The following is a 12,842-nucleotide window of genomic DNA, read 5'->3' as shown; positions in this document are numbered from 1 at the left end:
GATAATTAGCTTAGCATTTTATGCTTAAATAGTAGAGATTTTTTTTTTTTTTTTTTTTTTTTTTTTTCGTGAAAATATTGGATGCATAATCAATGAGTGAGTTTCTCAAAAGCTAAAAGGATATTTGGTATGAAAGTAACAATATTTGGTATGAACTATGAAAGGCTATTGAGGATCAGCTCTTAACCAACAGTATGAAAAAACCGATTAACCTAAAAACCCATCTTTACTTAAAGCAAAACTCACCATTAGCTTTTAACCCGTCGATAAAAGTAAATTCAGTTATTTCTGTGTGTGCAGTTTTTTGAACTACATATATGAAAAAATACCATTCCTGGAAGCAAAACCTCCAAGGTATAAGGTCCATTAACAATTTACATAATGGTGTTTACAAACATATATTGAGCTTCTATATTGTAGTCCGACAGCCCCAAAACCAAAGTTCTACCACAAGATTGAAAAGAAAAAAACATTACAAAATCATGTTAGGAACTATCTTGTACAAACTCTAAAATTAATACATTGCAATGAAACACCAAGTCTCTTAGTCCAGATTAAGTAATTGACTGAATTCTGATCAACTCTCTTCAGACTCTGCATATAATTCCAACCAAAATGACGCTATGAGATTTGTTTTTTACAAGGACATATAAATAACAAATAATTAACCTACTTTCCACGTTGACAATGATTCAAATTACATTTCAAGCCCTTTGATATTCGTAATCTACAATGTTTTAAATAAATTTTATTTTCTTCCACTGCGTGTATAGATGATAAACAAAGTTTATTTTTAAATCTGATAAAGAGGATAAGTAAAAGAATTATATACCACATATAGCCTCCATATTTTCTTGCTCGTAAATGCCAAGCGGCGAGCCACAGACTGATAAAAGCATCTCCCCAGGCTTTGGAAGCCTAAGCGTTTTCGGGGTCATTCCAATAGAAACCCTTTGGCTACTAATCTGTTATGTTTCAAGGGTTAATAGCACAAGAAAAAAAAAATCTATTAAGAAAAACGAAAAAAAAGCACCACGGATCCGAATAAGCAAAGAAATGTAATAATTTCAGGGGTTACGAAACATACCCCGGGAGTTTGAAAAGCATCATGCATTCCGAGCATCTGATTTTCAGATGGTTCCTCTAGAACCTGAAATAACATAAACATTAAAACAAATATCTAAAAATCGAGACTTGCAAAATTTTCAACATGGCACATCTCCAAAAGCAAATCTAGTTTTCGATCGAACATACAAAGTTTCTAATTTGAAGATTGTCAAGACCCAGAATCCTTGTCTTGGCTGCAAATCAACAAACCGAAATTGCGTGAGATGGGTTAGGGGGAAAAAAAGAGATTAGAAATATCACAGTCCACCATTTTATTTTATCAAAAACCTGTTTTCGTGGAAAGGTCAAAACCCCCGAAAGACGAGAACGGGCCGGAGTAATCAGAACGTGCAATGGACAATCGGTGCAGAAGAGAAGCGTGGACATCTCTCGTGTTTTCCATCGGCTCTTTGCCCTTGTTATTATTGTTATTCTTCCATTTCAATTCAGACCGTCCGTTCTCGCCACTTTTGACCACAGAGAGGTCTGGAAAATTCTCTTCGAAAAACTTCAGAACAGGGGTCTGCAAATTCTCCTCGTTGAAATAGGAGCGGAGCAAGCGTATCTCTGTCAGAAGATGATCGATCTCAACGTCGCGAATAGCTCTAACCGCGACACTTTGTCGTTCCACTGATGAACAAAAACAATAAGTAATCCTTAACTTTTTTTTTCTCAATTATTAATAATATCAAGGATAACAATGGAAGCCGTGTGTATCTCAATTGTAATTTTTTCCAACTTTTCACCGGATTTTAAAGAAAGATTAGCAAAAAAAATCAAAAGGAAAAAGGAAAAAAAAACTCGTGGATGCAATTATACGAAGCTATCAATAATAACACTAAATTTATCCGACTAGAGAGCATAGCTCAATGGTGAGCATATCCACTCAAACTTGAAATAACATGGTTTCTAGTCACTGTTAAAGTTATATTAAAAAAAAAAAAACGTAAGTTATACCATCAGGGTCTGTGGAAAGATCTTCTTGCTCCTCAATTTGGGGCTCTTTCAATTTGACAGCTTCTGAATCACTGCCCACCGGAATCGTGGCTTGTTTCTTCTTAACTCTTCGTTTGACCATTTGAATCAATTACAACAAAACACGATCACCGGTCGAGTATTCTGCGATTTGTACACACAAATTCACAAGTCTAACTGAACATTTCAGGATGAAAAAACAACATACGAACAATCAGACGGATACGAGTTTCGGCTTGTGCTTTATGGACTCTCTCAAATTTGGTGCCAACAAATCATCTGATAGAAACGCGGCTCTAGTTTGAAATTTAGTATATAGATTTCTAAACAAACATTTCATAAACTTTAGAAAGAAAGAAAGAAAAAAAACAGAGAGAGATTAGGGCTCAGAAAAACCTACTCTAGTCCTCCTCGCCGGAGCGAAATCCTAATCGTAGAACCCCGAGAAGAAGAATAAGAAGATCCAGAAAAATCCTTGAGCGTTTGTGTGTCAGTGTGCTTTAGAGTGAAATTTTTTGGGAAATGACTTCAGGTGAAATTCAAAAGAGAAATTTCATTAATTGGGCTTAATAACCCATTAAATATCAAGATTAGACCCTAATGTTTAAAAATATCTAAATATGGACTTTTGTACCGAAAATGGACAAAAATGCCCCTGAGACTATATCAGCTCAGCCTCACTCTCACTCTCACACTCGCTCAAACTCTTTCAAATCCACTCAAATCCTCTCTACTTAAGCGGGTTTCAAAAGAATCATGGGTAAGATTACTAACTTAATCATTTTTACAAAGTTTATGAATGTATATGATAGAATGTAGCATAAAAAATCGATCAGATCTGAAAACAAAGTCCAAAATCTGGGTTTAACTTGTTTGTACGATGGTATACGATGAAATTTAAATTTGTGTACGATGAAATTTAGAAAAAAAATTGGATTCTGTACGATTCTGTACGATGGTGTACGATAGTATACGATGTTGTACGATGCCTCTTTTACAATGTACGATTCTGTACGATGGTATACGATGCTGTACGATGCAGTACGATGTTTATCAGTAAGATGATGTACGATGATGTACGATAGTGTACGATGGTATACAATGTTGTACGATGCAGTACGATGGTGTGCGATATAGAAGCTTATTTTGCATAGTTTTGACTGTTTTTTTTGCAGTTTTTGTCATGATTAACGGCACTTGGGAGAAGGAAGGACACCAATGGGTTTTCACCAATGCAGAATTTCGTGCATTCGTAATTCCGAAAGAGGTAACGTACACGGAGTTAGTAGATTTCTTATACGAGAAGTTCGAGTTAGACAGATTCGCGTTCGACTTAAAACTCGAAGTCCCATACGAAGTCGGTACAATTCCAGTAGGTCCTGCCGTATTGAAGGACAATGGTGATGTTTCGCATTTTATGAAGCACAAATATCGTAATAGATTTCCACTCTGTGTAAGTTTGGTACCGAAACAGCTCGAGGTCATTGCACCTATTGCGTATCGAGGACTATGTAAAGGGAAAGATGTGGAAGTTGGAATGGTGTCTCGCAATGAACCGAAGAAGAAACGGAATACTCTTGTTATCGAGGATCGACAAAAAGATCCTATAATTGAAAACAAAGACGGTGGCTGTGACGATGACTTGTTTAACGAGTACAAGGGTGCCGGAAACGGTGACGAAGTATACAGGCGTGATAGAGATTGTAATCACAACAGTGACGAATATGATGGACACAATGGTGCTGAATACGAAGATGGCGAAGGTGATGAAAACGAAGGTGGCGAAGGTGATGAAAACGAAGGTTGCGATGGTGATGAAGAGAATAGTGATGGATATGACGGAGATAACAATGGTAGAGGTGAAGAATTTGAAGAATTTGCCAATCCCGAAGAATATGAAGAATTTGTGGAAACGTTTACGGTACCAACGGGTCATTGTGAACCATCGGGTCAATGTCAGCGTGAGCCTCCGATGATCGGATCACCTATCGTTCCTTATTCATGGAAAGCACCCGAGTTCAGCGCCGATGATGTTGTGAAGGAAAACCCGAGTCATTATCCAAGTCATTCTTCTACAGGTAATTTAAGTGGATTCAAATGAGATTCAAGTATAATATGAAACCACATATTGTTTAACTAACCTTTGAAAGTAACAGGTAGCTCAGAAGAAATATATATTGGGCAGCAATTTGAAAACAAGCATGAACTGAAGAAACATATCCACTTGTACGCGTTGAAACATAATTTCGAATTTAGAGTGAAATCTTCTTCGAAAAAGAGATGGTATGTTCTATGCAAAAACGAGAGATGCACATGGAGGTTGAGGGGTGTCGTGCAGTGGTCTGAGATGTGGGAGATTACGTCGTACGAGGGTAAACACTCATGTGGGCGTGTTGTTCGAACAGAGGGCCATCGAGGAGCGGCACCATGGGTCATCGGTCACGTATTTAAAGACAAGTACTCAATTAACTCTATGGCGGAGTATTCGGCGCATAACGTCAGGGAAGAAGTGAAGACAAGATGGGGTGTGAACGTATCGTATTTGAAAGCTTGGAGATCCAGGGAGAAAGCTATTGGGTACGTGCGGGGTACGCCGGAACAATCGTACCAGAAGTTACCGTCTTGGCTGTACATGTTGAAGCAAAAGAATCCTGGGACGTTAACAGACTTTGTGCGAGATGGTGATAAATTCAAGTATGCTTTCTTTTCCATTGGGGCGTGTCGTAGAGGCTTCAAAGCATGTCGGCCGGTCATAGCATTGGACGGTGCATTTCTGAAGACAAAATACGGGGGACAGTTGCTTTGCGCAATTGCAATGGATGCGAATTCACAATTATATCCACTTGCATTCGGAGTTGTAGATAGCGAGTGTCATGCTTCTTGGATTTGGTTTTTGAGAAGATTGCGAGAAGCTATCGGTGAAGACGTACCTAATTTGGCGTTCATATCCGATCGCCACGTTAGCATCATACATGGTGTCGAGGTTGTGTTTCCTGGTATCCCTCACGGAGCATGTTACCATCATTTACAACTGAATGTCCAACACAAGTTCAAGACAGACCATTGTCGCTTTGAACTTTACGATGCGGCTTACGCCTTCAGTAAAACAGCATTCGAAGCTAATTTTAGACAGTTGAGACGTAAGGATGTCGAGATGACAAAGTATCTTGAAGAAGTTGGTGTCGATCGGTGGGCCAGAGCTTTCTTTCCTGGAAAACGGTAAGAGTCTAGAACTTCTTTTGTACTGAATTTTTTATGTCGTTGATTATATAAATCAAGTATGTTTTATATAGGTACGACCTAATGACGAGCAACAACGCAGAAAGCTTCAACAACAAAACAAGGAATGCGAGGACGTTTCCCATTACGACGTTGCTCGAGTTTATTCGATTCACACTCCAAACTTGGTTTTTTGAACGAGAAGAGATAGCGAACAAGTTGAACACAAAATTGACACCAACGTGGCAAAATGATATCGCACAGCTAAATAATAAGGCACAGTTCGTCAATGCGTACGGACTTGGTCTATATGAATGTCATGTCAAAGACGTAAGAGGTGATTTCGATGTAGACCTTATGGCAAAGACGTGCACTTGGGGACTACCACAACAATTGAATATCCCGTGCGAGCATTCTATCGCAGCAGCCCAACATCGAAGCGTGGACGTGTACTCGTTATGCAGTGACTTTTATTTGAATGAGACGTCGATTGAGATGTACAAGGAAGCCATATATCCGGTTGGCAATGAAGATCAATGAGATGTCCCGGATGAGATAAAAAACATGAAAGTTTCGGAACCCGTTGAAAAGAAGCAAGCCGGTCGACCGAAGAAAAGTAAACAAGGAAGAAGAATAATTAATCGATACCCATCTCAAGGCGAAAAGATTGTCGTGCAGCGAAAATGCGGGAAATGTGGTGGTAGGGGACATAACAGAAAAACATGCACTTGGAGGGATTAAAACTTTAGACTTTGTGTGTTATTTTTATTTTTAAGTTTAAAACTTTAACGTTTATTTGAGTCACCTTTTTATCTTGTTTAATGGAGTGTCATCCGTCTCATGGACCTTTTTATACGGGACAATTAGGCTAGTAGCTCAATAGACCACTATCCTTTTAAAAATTGGCAAAGTTTCATTTTATTAAAAAAATAGCTCACCAGTTCGAAGTAACTGAATTTAACTATTTTAGTTAATTTAATTTAATTCAGCTTAGTGAGCTATTTTTCTTTTTTAATAAAAGGAAACTTTTGCTAGAATCTAAAAAAAAACTAGAATATTGATTATTTGTAACAAACTATCCTAATCTAGAATGAACAAGTTAGTTACACACTATCCTAATCCTACATGAAGCTATGATGGAAAAGCAAGCTTGTCAGTGGCGTCAAGATGCAACTTTAGTTCTTTATAAATGTCTCGAGTTCTAAACCCTTTGTGAATGTGTGAATTTTTTATGTTTTTTTTTTGTGAATCTCTTTAATTGAATTACATGTTTATAAGGTACAATAAAAAACACAATAGTCAACAAACCATCTCGATAATATGTTTATAAGGTACTATTACATAGAAAACCAAAAAGATAAAAAATAAACATCCGAAAATACAAAATCACGGGATAAGGTGGTTGTAGAATAAGTCCACGCACCATTTCTTCCTGAACGTTCTCATATTCTCACTTTGAAGAGTGTCAAATGATTCGTTCAGTACTACGTGCTCGACATACTTCAATGCGAACATCCCGCAATCACCGCTACAACACAAGAATAAGTTGTCACAAATAGTTGAAACATAACTTGAAAAAAAGAACAAACTTCTAAAATAACTTGTCAATTAAAACTTGTAAAAAAAAAAAAAAAAACTTCTAAAATAACTTGTCAATAAAAACATGATTGTTTAGAGAAAGTTGTCAAAAAAAAGTTCAAATAACTAGTAAAATAACTTGTCAATTAAAACTTGTAAAAAAAAAAAAAAAACTTCTAAAATAACTTGTCAATAAAAACATGATTGTTTAGAGAAAGTTGTCAAAAAAAAGTTCAAATAACTAGTAAAATAACTTGTCAATTAAAACTTGTAAAAAAAAAAAAAAACTTCTAAACTAACTTGTCAATAAAAACATGATTGTTTAGAGAAAGTTGTCAAAAAAAGTTCAAATAACTAGTAAAATAACTTGTCAATTAAAACTTGTAAAAAAAAAAAAAAACCTTCTAAAATAACTTGTCAATAAAAACATGATTGTTTAGAGAAAGTTGTCAAAAAAAAGTTCAAATAACTAGTAAAATAACTTGTCAATTAAAACTTGTAAAAAAAAAAAAAAACTTCTAAACTAACTTGTCAATAAAAACATGATTGTTTAGAGAAAGTTGTCAAAAAAAAGTTCAAATAACTAGTAAAATAACTTGTCAATTAAAACTTGTAAAAAAAAAAAAAAAAACTTCTAAAATAACTTGTCAATAAAAACATGATTGTTTAGAGAAAGTTGTCAAAAAAAAGTTCAAATAACTAGTAAAATAACTTGTCAATAAAAAGATAATTGTTTACCTGTAAGCACATTGTGGGACCTTGTCATCGACGATCCACGTCGGCACAGTGAACTTAATTTCACCATGTTCACTTTCCCGGTAAGAGTGGGGATGGTTCTTGAAGAAACCACCTATGGCCACAACCCTAGCAAATGCTCGACTCCAAGTCTGAATAATAAACATTTTAACAATGTTAAGTAACCCTTATAATTTAATTAATTGTTGCTCTAAGGTAATAATTGTGAATAACATAACATTTTACGTACCTCCATCAGCTCAGTGAAGTCCTTTTGATGTCTCGACGACTGCATGAGATCCTTTTGGCAGTCGAAGACGGTAATGGTCCAGGCCTCGATGTCGATCCGAAATGTGAACCAATGAAGGTTCTAGAAGTTCACGACGAACAGGATCTCTCGAGCACCATCCCAAGGCAAAATATCGGCGTCCCTATACCCAGTCATCGGGCTAATAGTTGCCCTCATGTCCCAGTCCACGGGTTCGGGCTCTGCTCCCAGTTCGATGGCCTTGTTGATGTTCGCTTCTTCCGTTCTGAATCGGCCGTACACGTGCTGGACCCACCGACAATCCATGATTCGGACGTCTTGCCGATAACCGTCGAGACCTCGTTGGCGAGCCCGAACCATGTGAATCATAGCATCAATATGCTGAGACATTACAAACATATAGCGTTATTTTAAATTGATTGGAAAAAGTGAAATTATATAATAACGTACCGAATCATGTAGCCATTTGGTTTCTGTCAATATCGTGTCGAAGAAAATCGTGTCTGCGTCGCACGTCTTCAGTCGAACAGACTCCATGAATTTGCCGTCCCACTTTTTTATCCGCAACCACTTAACGAAATTATCAAACTCTTTTTGCTTCGCGTCCTTCAACGGCTTGAACTTGGGGATCGGCTTTTCCAAATACTTGGGCCTCGTCGGATCAGTGAATTCGGACCAACGCGACGTCTTCTGTCGCACTTGCCGATCTGGACGTGCCGGAGTAAGCTGTGCCTTCTGTCTTTTCCTTAGAGGAGTTGTGAGCGGGCGTAGCTTATCCGAAATGTCTTCTCTACGAGGACTCGACGAAGACGTCGACAACCTGGGAGAAGTCACCGGCCTGATCTCCGATCGCTTCGACGACTCGCGATGCGTTGAAGATGGCTTCTTCGACTTCTTCGATGACTCGCGATGCGTAGAAGACGGCTCTGACTTCTTCGATGACTCGCGATGCGTAGAAGACGGCTCTGCCTCATGCGATGGAGACGCCGGCTTTTGACTAGCCGCCGGAGGAGGAGGAGGGGTCCGGCGTTTACGACCATCATCTTGGGTCGTGGGAATTTCACCCCCAGGCAAGCCCGTTGCGTCCTCGAACAAAATGTTCAGCCTCCTCCACATAGAAAGCTGAAAGTCAAAGTAATAAAATATGTCACAAAATTTAAACTTGTCAAAAAAATTTAAACTCAACTCTAAAATTTAAACTCAACTCTAAATTTTAAACTTAACTCTAAAACGTTAAATTATATTTAAACTTAACTCTAAAACGTTAACTTATATTTAAACGTAACTCTAAAACGTTAAATTAAATTTAAACTCAACTTTAAAACGTTAAATTAAATTTAAACTCTACTTTAAAACGTTAAATTATATTTAAACTTAACTCTAAAACGTTAAATTAAATTTAAACTCAACTTTAAAACGTTAAATTAAATTTGAACTCTAACCTGTCTAACACTCATGCGCTCAACTCTACGGCCGGTCGTGGCAAGAGAACGTAAGACTATCCCTTGTGACTGAATCATTCGTTTTTGGGATGCTAGCAGTTGTTCTTGAGATGCTCGCAGTTGTTCTTGGGAAGCTCGCATTTCTCCCCACATTTCCCGTGTTATGACAAAGGCCTCGGGAATGTCGGCGCGAGAGGTCGCTGTAGGCCTCGATCCCATTGCGGGAGTGGTCGGACTAGCAAGACGAACACGTGGAGTGTCTGACACGTGTTCGTCGTCGGAGTCTCCGACGATGGCATCTTCTGCAACAGTCGCGACTCGATCTATTTCTTCTTCGATGTCTCGCGGCTCTGTCGCATCTTCGCCCTCGACGTCTATGGGATACAGACATTTGCTCGTCTGTGTCTCGAGGAGAGTGAACATTTCTTTCTCTGGTGCCCTTGGTCTCAGCATTTGAAGAACACCCACCTACAATACATTAATAAACGTTACCAATATTCCAAAATAATGTAAAATACATTAATAAACGATAAATAATAAAAAGTTACCATTTTTTTATTCAAGACCGCCTCGATGTCTTTGCCCATTATGAGCACATTACTAGACCACGAGTGCATCCGGGGCACACGAATCCCCTGGTTCGACCCGAACCTCATCCCGATCTCTGGGATAGCCTCGTACGCCCAGTAATGAAGGGTATGGAGATTACCCGTCAATGTGTACTTGGCCTCTTTCTGTGCCACATCTGGCTTGTCCTTCAACTTCTTTTGCAGCGTTTCGTGATAACGCCGTAGGTTCACCGACAAGCTGGAATACGTCTCTGCCCAACTCAAATTTCCCCAAGGCATCTTGAAGAAGAAGGGGAGGTCTTGAACGATGTATAGAAATTTCTGCCACCTTTCTTCGATGGCTTTGTTGGCCGGCTGCCCCAGAAGATACCCGTAGACGAATACGAGCAGCCCGAGCTTGAACGCAGCGTCAGGGCTTCGACATATGGTGAACGCGTTGATCAACGCGCTCAACTTGCTTCCGGCAACGCCGTTCAAGTGATCCGTGATCAATCCATCGTTCTTTCGCTCGTCTTGTTCGGCTTTGGTCGGACCGTCTTCATAAGTCATCCCCGAGACGAGTGCGTACTCGAGGCGTCCAAATCGTACCCGTTTGCCTCCGATACCAAAATGTATCTCGCCGCGTACCGTCGCCTCGATCTTCTTCTGAAGGAGAGTATGTACGAGCACCGGTGAGAAACCAAGCTCGCTCTCCGTAAAAAATTGCTCGAACGGAGTCCCGAGGATTCGTTCTTTTATCCCGAGCTCATCGAATCTACTCCGTACAAGCTTCAAGATCCCCGTCCCACCGTACGTGATACGCCCCGGGAATGAGACGTTGTACATGTAGTTCAAATTGTCCTAAAAAAACAACAAAATTAGGTCAGAAATTAAAAACATCGTACAGCATCGTACAGTATCGTATATCATCGTAAAACAAGAAATTTATTTTTTTAAAAAAACCATCGTATAGCATCGTATATCATCGTACAGAATCGTAAAACAAAATAATTAATTTTTTTTAAAAACCATCGTACATAATCGTACAGCATCGTACGACACTTTTTTTAAAAAAACATAAACCCATCGTACACCATCGTATCGCATCGTACAGACCTATGCATTTCATCGTACGACATCGTACAGCATCGTACGACATCGTACGACATCGTACGATGCATGAATATCATCGTACACTGCCCCCAATTTTTAACCCTAACTTTCTAAATCCGATCAAAAACAGCTCAAATAACCACAAATCAGATAAATCCTAAGTCCTAATACCTATTCTGACTATTTTTTATGAGATTTAACAAGAAATTAGTTGAAAAACTCACCTTTTTCGACGTTTTGAGATGTCGGGATTTCTGGGCATCACCGCCGCCGGATCTCGAAGAATTTCCATCGTACGCCATCGTTATCTATCGTACCGACTCGTACAAGATCGTCTGCCGTCGTACCGACTCGTACACAATCGTAGAGTTTTTTTTTTAGTGAGCGAGAGAGAGATGAGTTGTTTTCGGGGGGAATGAGACTGAGTTGAGATTCAAATAGGTTATAAGGGCATTTTTGTCCGATTATGGTACAAAAGTCCATTTTGGGATATTTTTCAATATTAGGGTCTAAATGAGATATTTAATGGGTTTTTAAGCCCACTTAATGAAATTTCTCATTCAAAATGCGCTTCATTTTAAGTCTTTATCGGGACATTATTTTTTAAATAATATTATGGGGTAATTAGTCTACTCTCTTTTTTAAAAATAGTTTAAATTTCAATTTATTTGAGAAATAGTCCAACAAACTTAAATTAATTGTTCAATTAATTTAATTCATTTTGGCCTGATAAATTATTTCACTAATAATATGAAATTTGAGCTAAATATTTAAAAAGAGGTAAAAAAATTAACTAATTATAATAAGTACTTGTAATATTATTCGGTCATTAATAATAAATAAAACATATATCTTAATTGAAATTATTTAAAATTGTTCAATGAACTCCGAATTCAGATTATTTTGGAATTGGTTGATATCTATGAAAGAGGATTTGAAAACATACTATAATTGGGCGGAGTTTTTTTTTTTTTTTTTTTTTTTTTTTTTTTTTTTTTGAGGGAGGGCTTTATAAGTAACCAATGATACAAGATCGGATATTTACAAATATGGGGGTTGGACAAATATAAATATCTATTTCTAGAACCACACAAACACACTCCAGAATTAATTAAATATGGGCATTGCGCCCGCCGGGATTCGATCACGCGTCCTCCCCTTGGGAGGAAAGTGGTGTTACCACTTGGCCCAAGCAAGCTTGGTATAATTGGGCGGAGTTCAAAACATAATTTAAGTAAAACATTAGTTTACTTGCATTTTTTTTTGGGCAAACTAGCAACGTAGCCAAATTGAAACGTGGTTTTTGAGATCTAGCCAACGTTTGGTTAATTTTTAAATCTAGCCAATTTTTGAAATTTACGGGTGCAAAATAACTGAAATACCCCTAAGTAATTGTAGTGCTTTTTTTTTTAAAAGTAGTAGCCAACGTTTGTAGAAGACCAAATTCAAAAGTCAACTATGGTAGTAAATCTCGGATCCAATTTTGTGCATTTAAAAAGATATCTATTTAAATACGTATTAAAGGAAATAAAAAGAAATCGGCTCTACCTGCACATAAATAAATTTACCATAATTAACAGAAATAAACAGAAATATTCAACAGAATTAATATTCATCCAAAATCAACTGCATCCGGCCATGAAAGCTTCACCATTATCAATCTCTCAACCTTTGACATTTTTGTTGCTCGACTTGTGATCAATTCAGCTCCGTTTCTATTTAAAAAATTTACTAAAATTAACATAAATAAACAGAGATATTCAACAGAATTAATATTAAAAAATTTACTAAAATTAACATAAATAAACAGAGATTAAACCAAAATAAAACAGAAATTAAAGCCACCAGACGCGCGAA

At 37.7% G+C, this 12,842-nt stretch overlaps 4 protein-coding genes across 4 annotated transcripts; all 4 read right to left on the bottom strand.

Annotated features, from left to right (window-relative positions):
- Positions 1-270: 270 nt before the first annotated feature.
- LOC149405318 (translation initiation factor) lies at positions 271-2,620 on the bottom strand. Its single transcript, XM_089601771.1, has 7 exons — positions 2,483-2,620; positions 2,065-2,226; positions 1,396-1,737; positions 1,255-1,301; positions 1,088-1,150; positions 833-965; positions 271-594 (listed from the first exon to the last, which is right to left on the bottom strand). The coding sequence occupies exons 2-7, from the start codon at positions 2,183-2,185 to the stop codon at positions 578-580; spliced, it is 723 nt and encodes a 240-aa protein (XP_089457897.1). The 5' UTR covers positions 2,186-2,226; positions 2,483-2,620; the 3' UTR covers positions 271-577.
- Positions 2,621-6,559: 3,939 nt separating this feature from the next.
- Positions 6,560-7,979, bottom strand: LOC149405317 (uncharacterized). Its single transcript, XM_089605838.1, has 3 exons — positions 7,865-7,979; positions 7,618-7,766; positions 6,560-6,829 (listed from the first exon to the last, which is right to left on the bottom strand). The coding sequence occupies exons 1-3, from the start codon at positions 7,907-7,909 to the stop codon at positions 6,688-6,690; spliced, it is 336 nt and encodes a 111-aa protein (XP_089461964.1). The 5' UTR covers positions 7,910-7,979; the 3' UTR covers positions 6,560-6,687.
- Positions 7,980-7,984: 5 nt separating this feature from the next.
- LOC149405316 (uncharacterized) lies at positions 7,985-9,876 on the bottom strand. The gene is made up of 3 exons (XM_089607809.1): positions 9,325-9,876; positions 8,333-9,004; positions 7,985-8,263 (listed from the first exon to the last, which is right to left on the bottom strand). Exons 1-3 carry the CDS (start codon positions 9,775-9,777, stop codon positions 7,985-7,987), a joined length of 1,404 nt encoding a protein of 467 aa, XP_089463935.1. The 5' UTR covers positions 9,778-9,876.
- LOC149405315 (uncharacterized) lies at positions 9,752-11,488 on the bottom strand. Its single transcript, XM_089605831.1, has 2 exons — positions 11,210-11,488; positions 9,752-10,733 (listed from the first exon to the last, which is right to left on the bottom strand). The coding sequence occupies exons 1-2, from the start codon at positions 11,285-11,287 to the stop codon at positions 9,813-9,815; spliced, it is 999 nt and encodes a 332-aa protein (XP_089461957.1). The 5' UTR covers positions 11,288-11,488; the 3' UTR covers positions 9,752-9,812.
- Positions 11,489-12,842: the final 1,354 nt, after the last annotated feature.

This window comes from Urtica dioica, chromosome 2 (assembly GCF_054948205.1).
Source record: "Urtica dioica subsp. dioica isolate 48M chromosome 2, U.dioica_male_clone48M_v1_H2, whole genome shotgun sequence".
Classification (NCBI taxonomy): Eukaryota; Viridiplantae; Streptophyta; class Magnoliopsida; order Rosales; family Urticaceae; genus Urtica; species Urtica dioica.
Note: the sequence above shows the minus strand (reverse complement) of the source record. Positions and strands in the feature narration are given on the sequence as shown.